At 38.5% G+C, this 19,208-nt stretch overlaps 2 protein-coding genes across 6 annotated transcripts in view; both read right to left on the minus strand.

The window, feature by feature from the left end:
• Window positions 1-12,482, minus strand: part of htt (huntingtin) — a 79,593-nt gene extending 67,111 nt beyond the window's left edge. For all 4 annotated transcript variants that reach the window (XM_041785194.1, XM_041785193.1, XM_041785196.1 and 1 more), the window contains exons 1-7: window positions 12,102-12,482; window positions 7,213-7,296; window positions 6,855-6,975; window positions 6,649-6,708; window positions 5,364-5,443; window positions 5,013-5,151; window positions 4,459-4,600 (exon numbers count right to left, since the gene is read on the minus strand). In XM_041785194.1, coding sequence (XP_041641128.1) covers window positions 4,459-4,600; window positions 5,013-5,151; window positions 5,364-5,443; window positions 6,649-6,708; window positions 6,855-6,975; window positions 7,213-7,296; window positions 12,102-12,199 — 724 coding nt within the window. In that variant the 5' untranslated portion in view covers window positions 12,200-12,482. The remainder of the gene's footprint in view (window positions 1-4,458; window positions 4,601-5,012; window positions 5,152-5,363; window positions 5,444-6,648; window positions 6,709-6,854; window positions 6,976-7,212; window positions 7,297-12,101) is intronic.
• A 673-nt stretch (window positions 12,483-13,155) lies between these two features.
• Window positions 13,156-19,208, minus strand: part of grk4 (G protein-coupled receptor kinase 4) — an 82,129-nt gene continuing 76,076 nt past the window's right edge. For both annotated transcript variants that reach the window (XM_041785959.1, XM_041785960.1), the window contains exon 16: window positions 13,156-17,343. In XM_041785959.1, the coding sequence (XP_041641893.1) occupies window positions 17,287-17,343 (57 nt within the window). In that variant the 3' untranslated portion in view covers window positions 13,156-17,286. The remainder of the gene's footprint in view (window positions 17,344-19,208) is intronic.

The raw sequence follows: 19,208 nt of genomic DNA on the forward strand, positions 1-19,208 counted from the left end.
CTATACCACACTCTAGAGAGGGTATGCATGTGACGTCACAGGCAGCACAAGTCAGTGCAAGTCCAGTTGCTGAGTGGCAGAAAGCATGAACTGGTGACAGAAATCAGTAGTTAGTGAAGGGTAAGCAGTGTTACTCCAACTGAAGAGTGCTGTCTTTTTAATAGTTACACCTGATGGTGTTCACTGTGTCCAGTACAGATCCTCAGCTGATGGTGTATATTAACAGAAATGTTTCAAGCCGTGACGGTACGTTAATAAAAATACAAGATGAAGCTGGGCTAGAACAGTAGGTACAACAAGCATTCAGTGATGAACATAAGCTTAACCTCACTCCATTCTCCTTCCCCTTACATTAAAGGAAAATTAAGACCTTAAATTTCAGCAATGACCACACAGATAAATATCTAAGATTACAAGGCATCTAATGACAACAGATTATGTTTAATAGCTTAAAAAATAGTCCCGCTCTGTCTGATTAAAACAGCTGGTTTTATAGGGGAAAGACCTACATTAGTTTACATAGCTGTTGTAAACTAAAGTTTTGAAATTGGTTAAATACTGACATTATTTCCATGACTGTTCATGAAGTGAACATATAACTGTAACAGTTCCGACATAATACGAAAGGTGTACAGTGTGATTTTATCACATTAAAAGTAAAATCAAGGTTTAACTGGGGATAATTTTGAACTAGATTAAGAACAACACACATCGTAGGCTCAGTGATCTCACTCTAAGTAGGCTATATCCCAAGTTTTAGCAAACAGATACAACAACCACAAAGTGATCTTTTTGAAGATTAGCTAAGTAGGACGAAGCAAGCAAAGCACTGAATAGGACTGCTGAGACACAACTGATTCAAAGCCTCATATTAACAAAACTGTTCCATGTTGATTCAGTTCACATCCATCACTGATGGACCAGGCTGATGTGTGCCTGAAGACTCTGCTTTGTTTACTTAAAATGAAGTCCATTATAAATGTCAGGAAAGTTGATATATGACCCCTTATGAATGACAACGATCCGTAGTGTCTTTAGGAAACAGTATGTATCTCTCCAGTCCAAATATCCCTAATTTAAACAGATATTAGTCTGTTTTCTCCCATTTTCATCTGTTCCCCATAGACAGCTGTTTTGCCACTCAGCCCCCTGAGCAGTTGTCACAAGCTGAATGTGACGCAATGCATACTCTCTATGAGAACAAAATGATCAAATCAGTGATTTATTGCTATGTGTGGTCGCTTACATTGAAAAAAATCAGTTACGATTTTTAAAATTATGTGTGTGGCAGGCTTTAGATGCTCCAGTTTAAAGCAGTTTTAGTGTGATCTAGCCTGCAAACTGTAGTTAGGCAAAGTGTATTATCTAAGAAAACCTTAGGGCCAATCCCATTTCTACCTCTTAACCCTTCCCTTTTGTCTACCCCCTTCTTCCTCTTCCTCATCACACATTGCCAATAAACAGTGCGTCATCGGAGATGACAATAAAACTTTGACTATCTCGTTCATCTCTGTGTTGATCTTCTCTATATATTTATAAATAGCCCTCGTTTGCACGTGTACATATTGAAATTAGTGCTGTCAAACATTTAAAATTTTTAATCAGATTAATCACAGGATTGCTGTGGATTAATTTCGATCAATCATGATTAGATATCATTCATTTTTAATCTATATTTATCATGTTTCATTTTGCATAAGCAAGCAGACTCAAGAAAGAAGGTAATATACTAATGCATCTCAAAAAATTATAATATCATGAAAAAGTTCAACATTGTTTGTCACTCTTTTCTGAAAGTGAAACCCATATATTTAATGCTGATTTCATTTTCCAGCGGGACTTGGCACCCACCCACACTGCAAAAAGTATTAAAAGCTGCTTCAATGACCATGGTGTTACTGTGCTTCATTGGCCAGCGAACTGGCCTGACCTAAACCTCATAGAGGATCTATGGGGTATTGTCAAGAGGAAGATGAGAGACACCAGACCCAACAATGCAGATGACCTGAAGGCCGCTATCAAAGCAACCTGGTATTTTAAGCTGGAAGTGCTTCAGTGTAGGGCTGAAATGATTACTCGAATTATTCGGGTGATTCGAATCAAAAAATTCCTCGAGGCAAATTATCTGCCTCGAGGCTTCACTTAAATCGGTCATGTATCCATATACGCCCGTACTGTAGCCTGGACATCGTGCCGCGTGTTGCACAGCAAGCTGTATTTCACACGGATGGCTATTTGTGCAGCACAATGTACTTGTTTTTGCTGTTACTGTAACGCAACATGCATGATACTAGCCGTGAAAATCACAAAGGAAGAGAAGTTGATGCAGTGATGCTTACAGGCATGTGTCCTGCGTTTTTACGCAGCCACTGCCTATGGCTGGCAAATACGGCACTATGCTGGCACTGGTGAACCTATGCAGACCTCCGAGTTGATCTTGCCTGCATGACTCGCTGGAGTGAGACAGCGCTTTCTTTCTCATAAACTTCTGGTTTATTGGCCCGACGGTTTCAGAGAACACTGTCAGGCGTCACGATTCAAGTCCTGTTTTGGGTCTCTCTCTCTCTCTCTCTCTCTCTCTCTCTCCCGCGAGCGCATGTCATACATTTAACTATAAATTATTTAAAACTCAGCACACTGACATCTTGATTTCAGCGTATATTTCAAAAAGTGTCAGCATCCCAAATAATTTTACAAGACTTGCATTGATAATAAATTGACACCAATTAAATAGAAACACGCTATTGCCACAGATATTGACTGAGACTAAATAGGTCAAAGTTCATCATCATACAGTCAGGATTCAACAGGTCACAGAAGCAGCTTTATCCCTTAAAATGTGTTCTCCATGTCAGTGGATGGTCTTAAACGGTCATATTATTATGGTGGATGAATTCACAAACAAAAATGTGCAAAAATTACAAGTGAACACGCTTTGAAAAATCGTCCATATTCCTGTAATCTAAAGGTTCTATTTTCAGACATCATCAGACCACTGTGTGAATAATGGAGCTTTATTCTTGCTTTAATGTGAAATATTACATGCATGTATAAAGTAAAGGATGTTAAAATGATTGTGTCCCTTCAATTTAATAACAAACTGGAAAATAAAAATAAACTACAATAGAAGAAATAAAGAGTTAGCACCCAAAATTTCCTGAGAGAGGATCCCTAAAACCCCAAATATGACATAATCTAATGTCATTATTTAACTTCCTTTCCTTGTAACGTTAAGAAATGTAAACTGTCATCAGAACTTCATTGCACTTTGTAAAATATATTCTCTTTAAAGAATAATACCAATTTTTAATATAGAAGTAGTTCATTTATGGCGCGCCGGTAGTCGAGTGGTTAAGGCGCATGCCATATACGCAGGCGACCCGGGTTTGAATCCGGCCCGTGGCCGCTACTTCCTGCATGTCTCTACCCGCTCTCTCCCCTGTTTCCAACTCTATCCACTGTCCTATCAAATAAAGGCAAAAAGGCCAAAAATAAATCTTAAAAAAAAAAAAAAAAAAAAAAAAAAAAGAAGTAGTTCATTTAAGGGACCCAGCTTCTTTTCTCATTTCTCTAGTACTACTTCTCTTGAAAAAAAGCCAAAGTAACTGATTAAAGAATGCAATATTTCTTATTAGAGTACCCGATTAATCGTCAGAGGAATCGATAGAGTACTCAACTACGAAAAGAATCTATTGCTATAGCCCTACTTCGGTGAAAAGAAAATTCCTTCCTGAAAAATGTGCATAATACTTTATGTCGGTCAACTGTTCCGTCTTGGGTTTTTTTGTACTCAAATTTCCCATCGAGAGGAGCAATGTGCTGTTTAGCATCTTCCATATCAAGTTGGTTGGTCACTACCTGAACAACGGCCCATTTGCGCATGCTCGACGATAACCCTACTTGGACAAACTGCCTGAAATGCATTGCCAGAGACCTTACAGGGATTTTGAGTCATTCTGCGCTGTAGATGGGTTAATTGCATTAAAATTTTTAATCAGATTAATCATGATGATGGATCAATCTGCATGAATGCATCAATTTTGACAGCCCTAATTGAAATACAATTTACTCCCATCCCTAGTAGCTAATAATTGAATATATGAGAAAACACAAAAGTTGTATTTTCTATAATCAATGCTGAGAATATTTACATTTATGCGCCTCCTTCGCAGTCTATTGTGCCATTTTCAAGTGAATGCAGTGCATGGTGGGAAGTTCATCATACCTCTCGGGTTAAGTGTGGTCCTGAAAAATCTTCGTTTCAAGGGCTATGTAGCCTTTGGCCTTTAGCCCTAGCCCTCGATTCAAAAGAAAATTGGGATACCCCTTCACCTGGCGTGAACACGCAAAACCAAGGGGACAGGTTAAGATAAGGGCTAAGGGGTTGAAATGGGATCGACCCTTATATCAGTGAATGTAAAAAGTTTGTGTGTATGTTCCAGCTTTTGTGTGTCCTACCCAGAAGCACATTAAGAAGCCAGGTGTAGAAGTAGCTTGCACGTCTGGAGTGTTGGCACACACTGACTGCTGAGCTAGCAGCTGTCCGTCTGATGGTGGGGGAACTGGATTTCAGGTTAGCAACAAATGACTTCAGCAGCACCTGAGACAAAAAAGGGTGAGCTTCAAAGAAGGGAAGCTATTAAAAATCAAAGTTAAAATAATCAGTTGAGTGTTTTCCATTTTTTGTTACTTTTGACCAGATTTTTAGGGACATCGTTTGATTAAAAAAAATTGCAAGAAATTAAAATGTCAATATTTGGATAATGATAACTGGTGTGATTCTTAGAAGTAGCTAAAAAAGAGAAAGCTTTGAAAGTGTAATGATTATGAAACAGGGTTTGGAAATGTATTTTGAATACAAGGGATCTCTCTTTTGTTTGACAGTTGAACAGCAGTAAGTAAAGCAATTTTTGACTCACAGAAGTGAAAAAAACTTTAAAAAAACACTCAACTTGATGAGACAAAAGCCTACATCTCTGTTTCCATCCTACTTGTGTGTTTTCTTTATATACCTTGACCTCGCCATCATTGGCAAAGTGTCCCAGGGCTGACATGATCTTTGGTATTGCAGCGGCCAGTGTCTCCTGTACTGTCTCCTCCTGCCTCTTTGTAATTCTACTGAGGCATGGCAACAGGTTGACCAGGTAAGGTCTGGCCCATGAGAAGTAGAGGGAGGAAAAACAGAAAAAAGTGTAAGACATTTTTTGTTTTTTTTTACAATAGACAGTCAGCATATCTTATCAGAGGCATGTGAACATAGAATCTTGTAGAAAGGATTTTCCCCATTCAGTCTGCTATTCTACAACATTAATATTTTTGTCTTGTTAACTAGTTAAACAAATCTAAGGCATCTATGTATGTACCTGCATTTTTGTGGTCTGATGAGATGGGCAAGTTCAGCAAACCTCCACAAAGCCGCCCTAAGACTCCGGGAGGCACCATTCTGGGAAGATACATTAACATTCATAAACATCTATGCTTTCACGGCAGACGAGTTTCTATAAAGACATCTAGCAATTTTACTTTTGACACCGTGACACTCGGAAAGCAGTTATTAAGGCTGAGTTTGAGAAACAACAGTGGTGCTTCCCCTACCATTCATCTGGGGAGGTAGCTGCCACAACACAAGTCCCTGCTGCTCCAAATGACAGGTGCAGAATATTTAACATTTAATGTGTTTTATTTAAACAGAATGAATGTCTTTAACTTGCATAGCTGTCCCAAAAACAATCTCTCCTCCCCGCTGCTCTGCACGTCTGTTCAGAGGGTGAGCTTCTGCATTCAATTTAATCATTCTCACTGACACTTAACCTTTATAGTTTGTATCTGACACAGCATCAGGATATGGAGTTTGACTCACTCTTGCCCTCTAGTCATAGCCTGAAGTGAAAATGCTGGCATTTTGGGTATTACACTAAAGGAAGTATTGTAAAAAAAAAAATGCCATCAGTATCAGCCAAACTGGTATTCTAAACACTGGGATCAGCATCACTCCTGATTTTCACATTTGGTGCATCTAGTATGTATTTATAGTGGCAGGATAAAGAATCATTAATAAGAGATCTACTTTTTAATGAGAGACGGAATGACACTGCACTGTCTCAATTAGCTTTTCTCATCGATGAAGGAAAATTGGTTTTAATCCTTGAGAAGTTTTTTGAGTCCCTGACTTCCTTCTTTCTACACCTTACTACCATCAACAGTCATTTGCCTTCTGCTAGTGAAAGTAACACAACATGCCTGCCAACATGTTAGTTTAACAAACAGGGTCAGATCCAGACTTTTTGACAGGGATGCCCAACTAGGGTCCTGACTTATGCAGGGGTGGCATGTGGTTTGTGTGCACACATATCAAGGGTCATCATTTATTTATGCCTGGGCTACTGTCTCCCCTAATTATATCACCATTAAACCAAAGTATCTAAAGAATGTTAGGATTTAGCTTAATTTTAAATTTTGTAGCCTAAATTTTCTTACAAAACTGAAACACTGAAAATAAAAGTCTTCATTTTGTTAAAGTTAAGCAAATGTAAAGTGCCTCCCACCCGACAGTAACAGGCCTCCACCCATAACAGACACACCTAGGGGAAACACTGAGTAGTCTTGAAAGATGAGCAGGACTTGTGACATAAGCACATCTCCCATTACCTTTTTAATTTCTTTGTATAGCTCTAGCTGCAGTCTAGGAAGGTTAGAGTCCATCAGTGCCTGGAGATAAAAATCAGAGTCATAATTCTGCACAGTCCGTTTCACCTGATTTAAAATTAATTTAATGGAGTTATACTTTATGTATACCATACTGATTAATTGAAAAAAAATTGTTTTTTAAAATTAAAATAGAGGGTCTTGCTCACTTTGATTATCTTGTTTAGGCACTCATCAGCTACCATCCGAACATCAGATTCACTGTCATCACTACAGAGCAGGAACATTTCCATGGCAATGCCCAGCAGTTTCTGGAATTCCGGGGAGGTTCTGTTCCCAGGACCATAAAGAAGTGAATCAAGGGAAATTTTATTATTCATATGCAATCCAAATAATATATTGAAAGAAACAGCAGACCTAACATGACTGTACTAGACTAAATGAGACAGTTGTAAATCTGTAAGTAGTCAATCATCCTTTCCTCTGGGAATCATTAGTCTTAGATTACTGTTTTTATACCCACAGTAAGATGACAGTAAGATGTCTTTATTTAACCAGCAGGCCTACCTCAAAGACTGAGCCACGATGTTTTCACATATTGTCAAGCAGTGGGTGACTCTGTCCTTCTTTGTGGCAGCCTGTTCCTTTTTCCTAGAAAAGAGGAAAGATGGACTTGGTTAGACTAAGAAGAGATGAAAGACAAAAGCCATTAAAAACTGAGGTGGTCTGGAGTAGCAGTTTTTAATGTTGCTATGGACAATAGAAAATACTACAGCTTGTGCATACACCCTGTACATTGCCTCTGTGAGGTACATGTCAGTTCCAAGGTGTTTTTTTCATCCTGTCTCTTTGCTTGTGTTGTATGTACTCTCAAAAATATGTCTCTTTGGACAAAAGCATCTGCCAAACAAAACACTAAAATTGAAACATCTTGCTAATTGTCAATCCACATTATGATTAACCATAAATACTGAGAGTCAGAAAAACCCCATTAATACCTGATGTGCAGGTTACATTGTGACATCGCTGAGAAGAACAGTGGTAACAACATTGGGGTAACCTTTATACTACAAATTATGTCTACTTAAAATATGTAATCCATTTAATAACGTTTTTATATGCATATGTTTATGTATATATTATGTATGTATGCATGTATGTGAGATATGTATATATGTACAGTCCTGCTCACCATTATTGGCACCACTTCACTTTTTGCATAACCTCTACAATATCTTCAGAAATAAATGGAAATGTACCAAATTTATATCATCAGGATCTTTTAATTGGAGTTCCAATGTACTTTAACAAAGAAAATTGTTTTGTTTTCAACGTACATACTTTTCAACCTTCTGTTTCAAAGGAGAAACAGAAAAAAAGCATGTGCAGCAATAATGGCACCCCTCTTTAATATTTGGTTGCACACCCTTTGGCAGTGATGACAGCCTCCAAATGTTTCTTGTAGCCATCTATAAGCTGCTTGCTCTTCTCAGCTGGTATTTTCTCCCACTCTCTCATTGCAAATTATTCAAGCTCTTGAATGTTTCAAGTTTATTTTCCCATATGGCAGATTTCAGCTCATACCAAAGATTTTCAATCGGATTGAGATCAGGACTCAATCCTGGCCATTTTAAAACAGTCAATTTTTTCCTTTTCAACCATTCCTGTGTGCTTTTGGATGTGTGCTTTGGGTCATTGTCTTTGAGGACCCATGATCTTCGACTCAAACCAAGTTTTCTTACACTGGGTATGACATTTCACTCTAAAATCTCTTGATAATTCTCTGATTTCATGATTGCTGTGGTACACTCAGGGCCTCCAGTACCGAATGTAGCAAAGCAGCCCCACAGCTTATGGATCCTCCACCATGCTTAACTGTTGGTAGGGTGTTCTTTTCCTTGTAGGCTTCATTGCGCCGTCTGTAAACAAACTGTTGGTGTGCATTGCCAAAAAGTTCTATTTTTGTTTCATCTGTCCACAAAACGTTTTCACAGAAGGATTGTGGTTTGTCCAGGTACTCTTTGGCAAAGATAAGTCATTCCTTTTTATGTCTTTTCCTCAGCAATGGTGTCTTCCTTGGCCTTCGCCCATAAAGCCCTGTTTGGTTTAGTGTGCGGCGTATGGTACTTGTTGAAACCATGACCCCAGACTGTTCCAGATTGGCCTTCAGTTCTTTGGATGTTTGACGTGGTGTTTTTTCCACTGTTCGCACCAACCTTTGAAAACTTCTCTCATCAATTTTTCTCTTCTCCCCACGTCCAGGGAGGTTCTTGACAGTTCCACGCTTGGCAAATTTCTTAATAACATTACGGCACTGTTAAAACGGGGAAACCAAGGTCGTTGAAGATGGCCTTATACCCTTTGGAGGTCTTGTGTTTGCTAATTATAGCACTTCCAATGTCCTCAGGTAGCTCCTTTTTCTTCACCAGGACAAAGGAACAGGGGACAAAAGATGGCTTTTAAAACACGAAAGTCATCATTCATTGGCTAATTCAAGTCACATCGGCACAGAAAAATTGTCACAGGTGATTCTCATTTGTGATTTACCACAGGTGAGTCACAATGTGTTTCCATACTGATTTGCAGCAAAGGTGCCAATACCAGTGACACAGCAAGCTTGAAGTTTTTCTATTTCTTTCCTCCCATTGTTTATTGTTTTAAATTGTTGTTTATCATTTGCTCTTTTGTATCAAACACAAGTTCTCTATAGAAAAAAAATGTTTCACTTGATTCATTTTTTTTTCCAGAAGATATTCCACATTATGTACTTAAACTTCATGGGTGCCAATAATGGTGAGCAGGACTATACATATTTTATAAGGAACGCTAAAAGATCAGTCCTTATGCAAAATCAAAGATTTTGCTAATTGGCATGAATTCATGCGCAAATACAAGTGAGTAGCTCCGTTTCTTTGGCAAATTGACCAAAGATGTTGATGTCCAAGTACAAACCTCATTTTTTGGAACAAAGCAGTACAGTTCAAGCCCATGCATCACTTTAATCCATTGAGAGAAATCAAAAGAGCACTTTGGCTATTTTTGGTTGGTCTTACTAACTTTACAAGTTTTATTCTACAGTACTGTGGCTTCTGTTACGTCCTTCTCAAGAACCATTGTAATGTTTGCAGTAGGACTGGCCTGCTCCATAGCTGTGTGTCACATAATGTTGAACCGGCAGAAAAAGACAGCAGTGACAGGTGTACTTCTGAGACAGAGTCACATCTTCATAAATATCTACCCACCTGATTTGTCTGGAAAATACCTTTTTAAGACACTAAACCCTATGCTGTGTCAGTGGCATACTTCAGTACCCCTATTAGAGTAAAGAGACCCAGGAGCTTCTTGATTCCTGAAGGAATGGGGCACTTGGGAAAGCCCCTGACAGACACAGGACTTATATCACCATGGCAAGTGCAATCTACTAAATTATTTGAAGCACCTTCAGTAAAGAGACACAGAACAACTGTTAGAGCCAGAGCTGCTGTACTCTAGCAGTAAAGCTGCCATATAACATTTAATTTGCCTGAGCAGCCATTTAGAGTCCCAATAGGTTGGGACAAAATTTTTACCAGGTTACTGAAAGAGAAAAATAATGTTCATTTGGAAATTGTAGAGAAAATTACTGATGTGGTTGCTAGTCCTCTGGGCATTTAGGCCTACAACATTTATTTCACAAACCTGTGTGCTTGACACATCTGTTAAATTACAGTCTTACAGATTCAACATTTCCCATAAAGCTACGAAGCAATATGCTCTCAAGCAAGTTCTCAAGCAACAAAACCTGACTCAGTACCCTCCAAGTGAACTCAGTCTCTGGGACTGGCAAGCTTCAGGTTTAAATAGGAAATACCGAAAGTGTGTGTAAGTGTGAAATCTTGTTTATAGGAACCAAGGGCCTTCAAAGTTGGGCGCTTATAGTGTAAGTGAACCGCCCGGGTCAGAGCTAACGCCGCCCACCTCGGTAATTCAAAAAATGCCCAGAAAATGAGCAGTTTGGTACTGAGAAGAGGGAGGGGTAAAGGATGGGGTTTTCCAGATGAGGCGAGAGTGACAGTGACGTCCCCTTGTCAGAGAGAGACACAGAGTCCCACAGCACTGCTGCCTCACAGCGATCTTTTAAAGTGGAGGAGTGTTTCCCTCCAGAGTCCCTTGAGGCTATAGTGGCTATAGTGTGGTGGCGGACCGTGGTGGTTCTGAGCACTACCTGTTCGGGTCGTTTGTCACCAGCAGCGGCGTTACTATAGCTGGAGCTCTCAGAGCCAAAGCAGTGCAGGAGAGGATAGGAGTGGTCTCTGAATGGTAAAGTCAGTTAGAGAAGGTAATGCTCTACCGTTTATATAGAGTTTGTGACATACAAACCAACCATCTCACATAAGCCCCACCTTTACAGAAAAAGATTTTTCAAGGCAGATGTCCATTTGAGCTAATTAAAAGCCGTAAAATCCAGATTTTTTTCAGTTTGGTGCAAATTTCAGCTATAACACCAACATTGATGTGTTTTATTATAGTTCGGTAAATTACCTCAGTGTACAGATGAAAAAAAATGTAAAAGTGTTCACTATCTCTTTAAGGATACCTACTTCCAAGTGAGTCATACAACTCAAAATGTGTTTGAATAGTCAGAAAATCGCAGTGTTCATGGTTCAAGGTTCAAGGTTCATGACCCCCTGTGCTCTCGTCGTTACCTGTAAAATTCATCTGTAAATCACCTTGGTAATGTTTAACATCTGCTAGACAGACGATATGGAGCTTTTCCTATCCTTTCCACCAGATGAAAATTGTCTCAGCTCGGATTTCATCCTGCTTTGCCGATATTTCTGAATGGAGAACATTATGCACTGAGCTAGACTATTCTCCAGTGTTGTCCCCAGTGGTAGAATGAGTCTCCTAACTACAGCTGGCTCGCACCATCCTGCTCTACTTCTGGGATTTTTTTGCCCAGCTCCTTGCGAGTGACCCAGCACTTGGTACTTTGGTCATTAGTTTTTGAGAAGAAAAATTAATGGTAGTTGATGGTGAGGGATCTCACAGTTTGGTTTTTTCGTTGTTGATGTTTATTAAAAAAAAACAACAACAAAAAAACTTGTATACATTGTGTGCTTTGCCTTTAACACAGCATGGCAGCACCTGCGTCCACCATCATGTCTTCCTCATAACATACAAATTATACATTCTGACTAAATTTTTTCCAACCTCCTAATCTAAATAATGCTAGTATTGGGCGAAGAAGCAACATCGATCAGCAGTTAATTGTTGGACACAAAACAGGTTAAATAGTTGATAAGTTTAAGCAAAAGATTTGGACCATTTTGACTTAAGAAATTGCTAGCTTAACGTTAGCTTGGCGAGCTTCAAACCAGCTACCAAACCTTGGTCTTCCGCGGGCACTAAGGTGGAAAGGGAGCCAAATAAACGTCTAACCCCGAGCCGATTCCGTATGGCAATGATTCACTTACTGTCTCTGAACAAGCTCCTCTGCGGTTGGTGGCCCCTGCTGCTGCTGAAATGACTTTAGAGACTCAAAGGCCTTCATCAGTTTCTCCATGGTGGCCATTTTATCAATCAACAGTGAACAGGGTAGCTTTGCTAGCTAATATTTACTCTGTGAGCTAACTAGCTAGCACAGTGGAAACCAGCAGAGAGCAAGTGGTGCGTAGTGCGACGAGAGTGGTAACACTACTCGTGACTGCTACCCCGCCTCTCCGCCGTTTGTTCGTGCAAGATAGCTCTTATAATTTCCAAATGGTATTCCGAGATGGAAAAAATATTGCTTGATAATAAGCCATATTTCTTGCAGTGTTACGGTCCACGGACAAATCCTACCAGGAAGTCGAACATCCAAGAGGTTGGCAGATAGGAAAGGATGCAAACTCTGCGGCCAATAAGACTGGACTTTGGAGTTGAATGACGTGAGAAAGAACCAATGAGTGAGATTTTTTTTCTCTGTTATTGTTTTCTGTCACGGGACCCTAGATTGCAAGAATATGCTTGGCCAATGCATCCGTGTCTCAGGAAATATGCAATGAAAGATTAAACTTGGATGAATGAGAATTTACTGACACTGACATAATTGAGGAACATACACCCGTCTTATTTGTCTCTCAGTTAAACATGGGCCATTACTGTAAATTGGAGCTTTCTTTACACATCGCCTGAAACTGTAGGAGGGGCCGAGAATGAATGTGTATAGGACAACCCAGTAGAAAACATGAAACTTCATGTTTCTACTGGATTTCAATACTTTGTGTGGAGGAAGCAGGAGTTTGAATGAGGATTGACCAGCAGTAAATACTCTTGTCATGCAAACAGTGTGGATGTATTAAAAAATCTTCGGTCAAATGTGCAGTTTGAACGTTTAGACCCCTCCTAAAGTATCCATGGCTTTCCATGCGGGAGAACTTCTCATTTTCAGCCCAGTTTTCAACACACCAAGACCCCTACCAGCCATTTATAAATGAACAATATTTGACACAAATGAGTCAAGACACGAGTATTTTATACAAATGGCAGTGTATTATTTTATAATTACAAATGTCAGATATGTTACAACAACCAGTGATACAACTTGTACAAGAATTAACAATGACTGCAGTGGTTGAACAAAATGACTGTACATCTACTAAAAAAAGAGAAAAAAATCAAGAAGTCCAGTGCCCCGTCTAAATACAAACAAACGCATCTGTCATCCCTTGCTTCCTTTAAAAAGAAAATTATCTGACATCCAGGCAGAGCTGTGTCAAACCCTAGAGAAGCTTCTGGCATTTAGCTATAGTTTGGAAGCTAAACTCAAATGACGTAAAAACGTGGGGCTTTTGCGTCTCTCAATGTTGCTGCTGAGTCTGATTCCATTTTTATTGGAATCAGACTCTTATCATTGTACTGATGGAAAGCAGGGGATAAGAAATGCTTGTGAAGTATTCAAATAGGGCCAACTCAGCCGGTATTCTTTCCATTTATAAAGCTGTCTTAAGATACCAGTGAGATATGTTGGCACTAGAAGGTCATCATTTACACATACAAGGAGCCTGAAGTATTACAAACCAATACATGCTTGAGTAATAAAACATATGTATTATATGTATTAAAACAGGCATTACAATGCACTTAGTGCTGACATTCAAAAACCGTTGAGCTATTATGAATTCCTTTATGTGTGGGAATTTATTTCTGTATGGACTGAATGATAAATAGACTAAAAAGGTAGGATGTCAAAACTTAAGTTTGTAATTGGCACGCACAATACGGTAAAGGCTGTCAGTCTATCTTAAGTTTATTTTCACTAAAACAAGTAGGATTTACTCAATTTAGCTTTTGGTATCACTGGCAAAATAAAGTTAAAGACACTTCCTTTAGTCATTGTTGAAACACACAATAGTGCAATGAAACTAAACAGAATTTCTCTACTGCAACATGGATGTAGAGAGTAATGTTTAAACAATGACTGAGGCATGATTGGCAAACACAGTTTAGTTTCCCTGTGAGAGTGACTACGTTGGAGTTTAGTTACATGATAGCAATACATCATATACAAGGTTTTTGAGGCTAAAGAGCTATAAGGCTAAAATCTACAGAGGCAAAAGCAACTGCTTCAAAATGTGCCTGAGAGCAACGAAAAAGAACAAAGGCTCAAACTCAAGTGAAGACAGGCAAGCAACAGCTTAATGCACGCATTCAATTTCTGACTTTTGACAAGGAAATGTGCAACTAGGGACAACATTTCTAGAAAATAACAAATTCTTTAAATTTAGTCCACAAGATGGGATATATATGCGTACCATCTGAAATGTGAGCACTCTTTAAAGCCAACTCTGTGACATTCAGGTCCTGTCATAATTTTTAACTATTGTATTTCTGTACTTCAATGCACTACATTGAATGAAAACTGTATTTGCATACAGTCCAATACATACAAACACACACACACACAAACTCACAGGCAACGCTAACAAGTCCAGATTGGGTATTCACAGCATTAAAACAGCTGGTTGGATTTAAACAGCAACTGCCTCAAAAATAAAACTCCACAATGCCAATGATAACAAATGTGAAAATATAAGAACATTTATCCTTTTGTGTGGAAAAACAGAATGTTATTTGTTGGTGACATCTTAACTTAAAGAGAAAAAGGTTCTTCTAAAATAAAATAAAAGTGCACATCGAGTGGGGTTCTGCAATTGGTTCACCACTAATGGTAACTGTCAGGAAAGCGCTCTAACAGATTCCCCGATGTCTATAAATACATTAGCCAATGTCATAAGTCATACCTATGAGTGTAAAACAGGGTTTCGTTGGAATAGTTAAGATTGCAGAAATGTTATACTAATCTAGAACAAACATATTTTATGTAATCAGTTCAAAGTCAAGATTTTGTTGAGTGATATGTCTGTTGGGTTTTATGCTATCTATGATAAACAGACACAGAGGCCGAAGCAGGTTGCATCTCAACTTAGCCTGAAGGTTACTAGCTGCTGAGTCTTGGAAGTTAGTTTCATGCAATTGAAATCAATTTAGATGAAACCCCCGAAAGCTGCAGATCCATGCAGTGTCTTGATTAACATCTCCCTCTTTAGCCCTTTTCACTCATGCAACCCTGGAATTAGAAAAAAAACACAGAAAATTTCAGGGTAACCATAACCAGAAAATCTTATGTCTTTTTAGATGCTTCTTTTCCCCCACAGCAGGAAGTTTTCCTATAGTAGCATGTAAGCCTAAATTATACTTCTGTGTTGAATCTGTGCCATAGCATATGTCATAGCTCTGCATAAGCCTGAAACCTAAGCAGAGGTCTACAAGCTTCCTTTAAAATGTAGCTGCGCATCGACTTGTGATTGGTCCATTGGATAGCACCAGGTGGCTGCCAGTCTCTGAATAATGTCTGCAGGCATGTTATGTGAACTCTGGTGTGAGCTAAATGGCTGCAGACAACAATACCATTAGTCAAACTGCATTTTCTCCTCCATGTTTCTCTCTGTGGCAAAACTAGTGCAGAAAAAAATCCCCATCTTTTGCCTCAGCTGCTTCAAGCAGCTGTACTTCCCATATCCTTCAGTGTCCTCTCTTTAGTTCTTTGAAATAACTGCAGTAATTCAGCTGCTGCTCAATATTTATCTGTTCCAACTTTAACATGATGTAACTGGTTTCAGTTACCGTGGTTTCCACAAACAAGCAGGAAAATTGTCAACATTACTAGAAACTGGCATGAAAACCCCACTGCCAAGAAGCTTTTGGGTGAAGTATATCAGAGCAACACAAACACATAAGTATGTCATGCTGACAGAGGTGTAGGCCACTACACATAGGCCACCATGCGTAGCTACAGCATAGATTTGACTCAGAAGCACTCAGGCTTGAGACAGTGGAGGTGTGGGGGGAGGTAAAAAAAAATAGTCGGGGGCCAGCAGGATTTACAGGGTAAAGTCTGGATAAAAATTGATCTGTTGTATGTTGTATGTACATGCAGCCCATCCATATTAACTCAGAAATTTCCAGGAGTTTTGTGCAAGTGTGAATAGGGCTTCTGTTCTACTTCATTCTGTTCCAGGGCTTCTAATGCTACTTCATGGGTAGCCAATTAAAAGGATTGTTAGGTAAAGGACTCTTTCTGTCTTGCAAGGATAAACTGAACATTTCATTAAAAAGCCTCCAATTAAAGGAAGCAATAAATGATAAGGGATACCAATAAATGACCAAAAACTTTTGGCGTGAGCAAATTTATAATAGACTTTAATTTAACAGCTTTACTCCTGTCAGACATCAGCTGATGGCAGATATTTGGGCTGTTCAGGAATAACAATTACCAAGCCCTCTAAAACAGAAAGAAGCATCTGTAATATTTCTTTTGTATCTTAAAAGATTATTTTTGCACATGCTGGCTAGAAAATCGATAGAAATAAATCCACTTAAACTCTGCAAGAATTGAATTTCTACAGGCATAAAGAGAACTGTTTACCACACATGCACTCAGGGCCAGTGCAATGGGTTCAGAAATCCAAGGGAAGAATGTGGAAAATCATTTCCAAAATGACTTAAATAAAAAAGAAGGGGTAAGATCTTGAAAACATTTTTCAAAGCATAAATTAAGCAATGTCGGAATGAATTTATTTCCCCTATACCTTTTATTTCTGTGAGCGCCATTTAGATCCACCTGAGCTATAAGGAGTTTGGAGGCAAAAGGTTAGTTTGGAACCGGGTGGATCCAATTATTAACATTAACATATAATGTTGACAAAATTAATGAAAAAAACAAATGGCACAGATAAAACAAAAAAGGCCGTATGCTACATTGACAAACTAAAAAAAACATATGGTTCTGTGCTTCTTAAAAAAACCCAAGATACAATTCCAAATTCATTCAGAGAAAATAAAATAAAATAAAATAAAAATGTAATGTATGCATTCAAGTGGTACTTTATGGCTTTTTGTACAATACAACCTTTAGTGAAAATATACATCTAGACATAAATTCAAGTACAAATGTACAAAATCTTTAAACTCATACTTTTTTCTTTAATTATAATACACTTTAAATACAGCTCATAAATACAGATCAACATTCACTGAGTTCCTAAGATTCCCGCTTGGTTGGAGTTTGTAGTTAAGTTCAGCGGCAAGGGAGAGATGGAGGCCGGTGAAGGGAGTGGTTTAAAGTCGAGAGGGCTCTTCAGTCTCATCATCACTGTAACTGCTCCTAAAACATACCTGGTAAGAATCAAATGTGAGGATATATCATTACCATCAGCAATTTTCTTTACTACACCATCTCCTATGTGCAATATACAAGATTCACATGGTACCCCTGCTTGCTTTGAATGTCCCATTGATACAAGGCGTAGCATTCAAGCTTGACACCTGCACCCAATAGACACAACTGTGAGTGAAAGGATGGCATCAGCCATGCCACTGAGAGAAGGCCAGAGATGTTTTACATAATAATGGCATTTAGACAAAAAGATGACAACTACTGTGTTCAATTCACTTAAGTGCTACCCTTTCTTTGTAATATAACATTTGGCTCCATTGAAAGACCTGACAATGTTGGTATTCTGGTGTGGTTAAATTACGGTTATCTTGAAGTCTTTCTTCAAAGACTATCTTTATGTTTCATAGTTGAGTAATATGCTTCACTGTTACAGTGTGTCTCAATTCATTATGGTTCAAGTTTTTCACATGGTACATGCACATTTTGAGACATATTTACTGCATATGTGGGGAGGGAGGAAAAATGCAGTGTATAAAAAATGACCAACGTTGTCTGTACAGGGAATTGCCTACATCACGTAATAAAAAAACAAATCTTTCATCAGATTTCCCTATTTCTGCTTCGTCCTCTTCTCCTTTCCTGCTTCTCCTCTACCCCTCACTGACCTTTATTAATAAGAAAGTTTTTAAAACATATTTTATCCTCTATATGCAAATACATGAGAATTGCAGAAAAACAACTAGCCTCTTAAATTGATTCAGTTCACTTTTAATCTGACTATAAATTCAAACCTCATCAATCAAGTTAAACCTAAATTAAAAACAAGGGATACTGTTTGCTAATTCTTAGTGGCAATTCTTCACAAATTGCTATCATCATTGTTGACGAAATAGCCATATCCTACAAAATGGAATATAAGTTTATGGCCATAACAGCCTCTGTCTTCCATTTACTGTTTCGTTATTGTTTTTTGGTCCCTCTTTCTGCTTCCCCCTCTAACCCTTGCCAACCCCAGTGTGGCTTTGGCAAATGGTTGCCAACATGAGTTTGGTTCGGCTTGAGGTCCTTGCTAGTTAAAGGGAATGGTTTTCCTTGCCACTCAAAGGATGCTAAATATTGCTTGTGCTAAGGTCATGGTGAGCGTTGGTTCTATACAACAATATGTCAGAGAGTATGGCTAGACCTGCCCTCTGTGAGAAGCATTATGAGATAACTTTGGTTATGAATTGGTACTACACAAATAAACACTGATTAATTGATTAATTGATTGACTGATTGCTGACAGACATTTAACTTCTTGCTCATCTAATCTGGGGGGTCCGTATGCTAAAGATTTCTATTTAGAAATATTTAAATGTGATTGAAAATAGAATTTAAAAAAATGACAAAATTCGGGTAGGAATGATCCTCTGTGTGCCCTGAAACAGTTCAATCAAGCAATCAGTCTTTTTTTGAATTTTGCCAATTCACAACCAAAGTTATCTCAAGATGCTTTACACAGCTTCAAAGTCAAATTTAAGAAAGTTCAGACAAGTACATAACAGGTGAAAGATGGTTAAAATAAGCTAGTTTAATAAGTTAGTTTAGTGGCATTGCAACCAATATGATGTGAGGACCAATTTACCTTGAGAAACATTTTGTTGTATACTGTATCTCAAAAGCAAAGCTTAATACCAAAACCAAGAAAAGTTGCCCAACGTTAGACAAAAGTATGAGTTAAGAAAATAGAAAATAATAAAGGTTATGCAAAGAAATAGTTTTTAACAATGCTGAAAAAAGTGCAAAGTGAGAGGCCTTATCCTATTCAGGGTTTTAACACACTGACTTTGGACAAGGCCTGGAAAGCTGAAGAAAGGAAAGAAGG

This window comes from Cheilinus undulatus, linkage group 4 (genome assembly GCF_018320785.1).
Source record: "Cheilinus undulatus linkage group 4, ASM1832078v1, whole genome shotgun sequence".
NCBI lineage: Eukaryota > Metazoa > Chordata > Actinopteri > Labriformes > Labridae > Cheilinus > Cheilinus undulatus.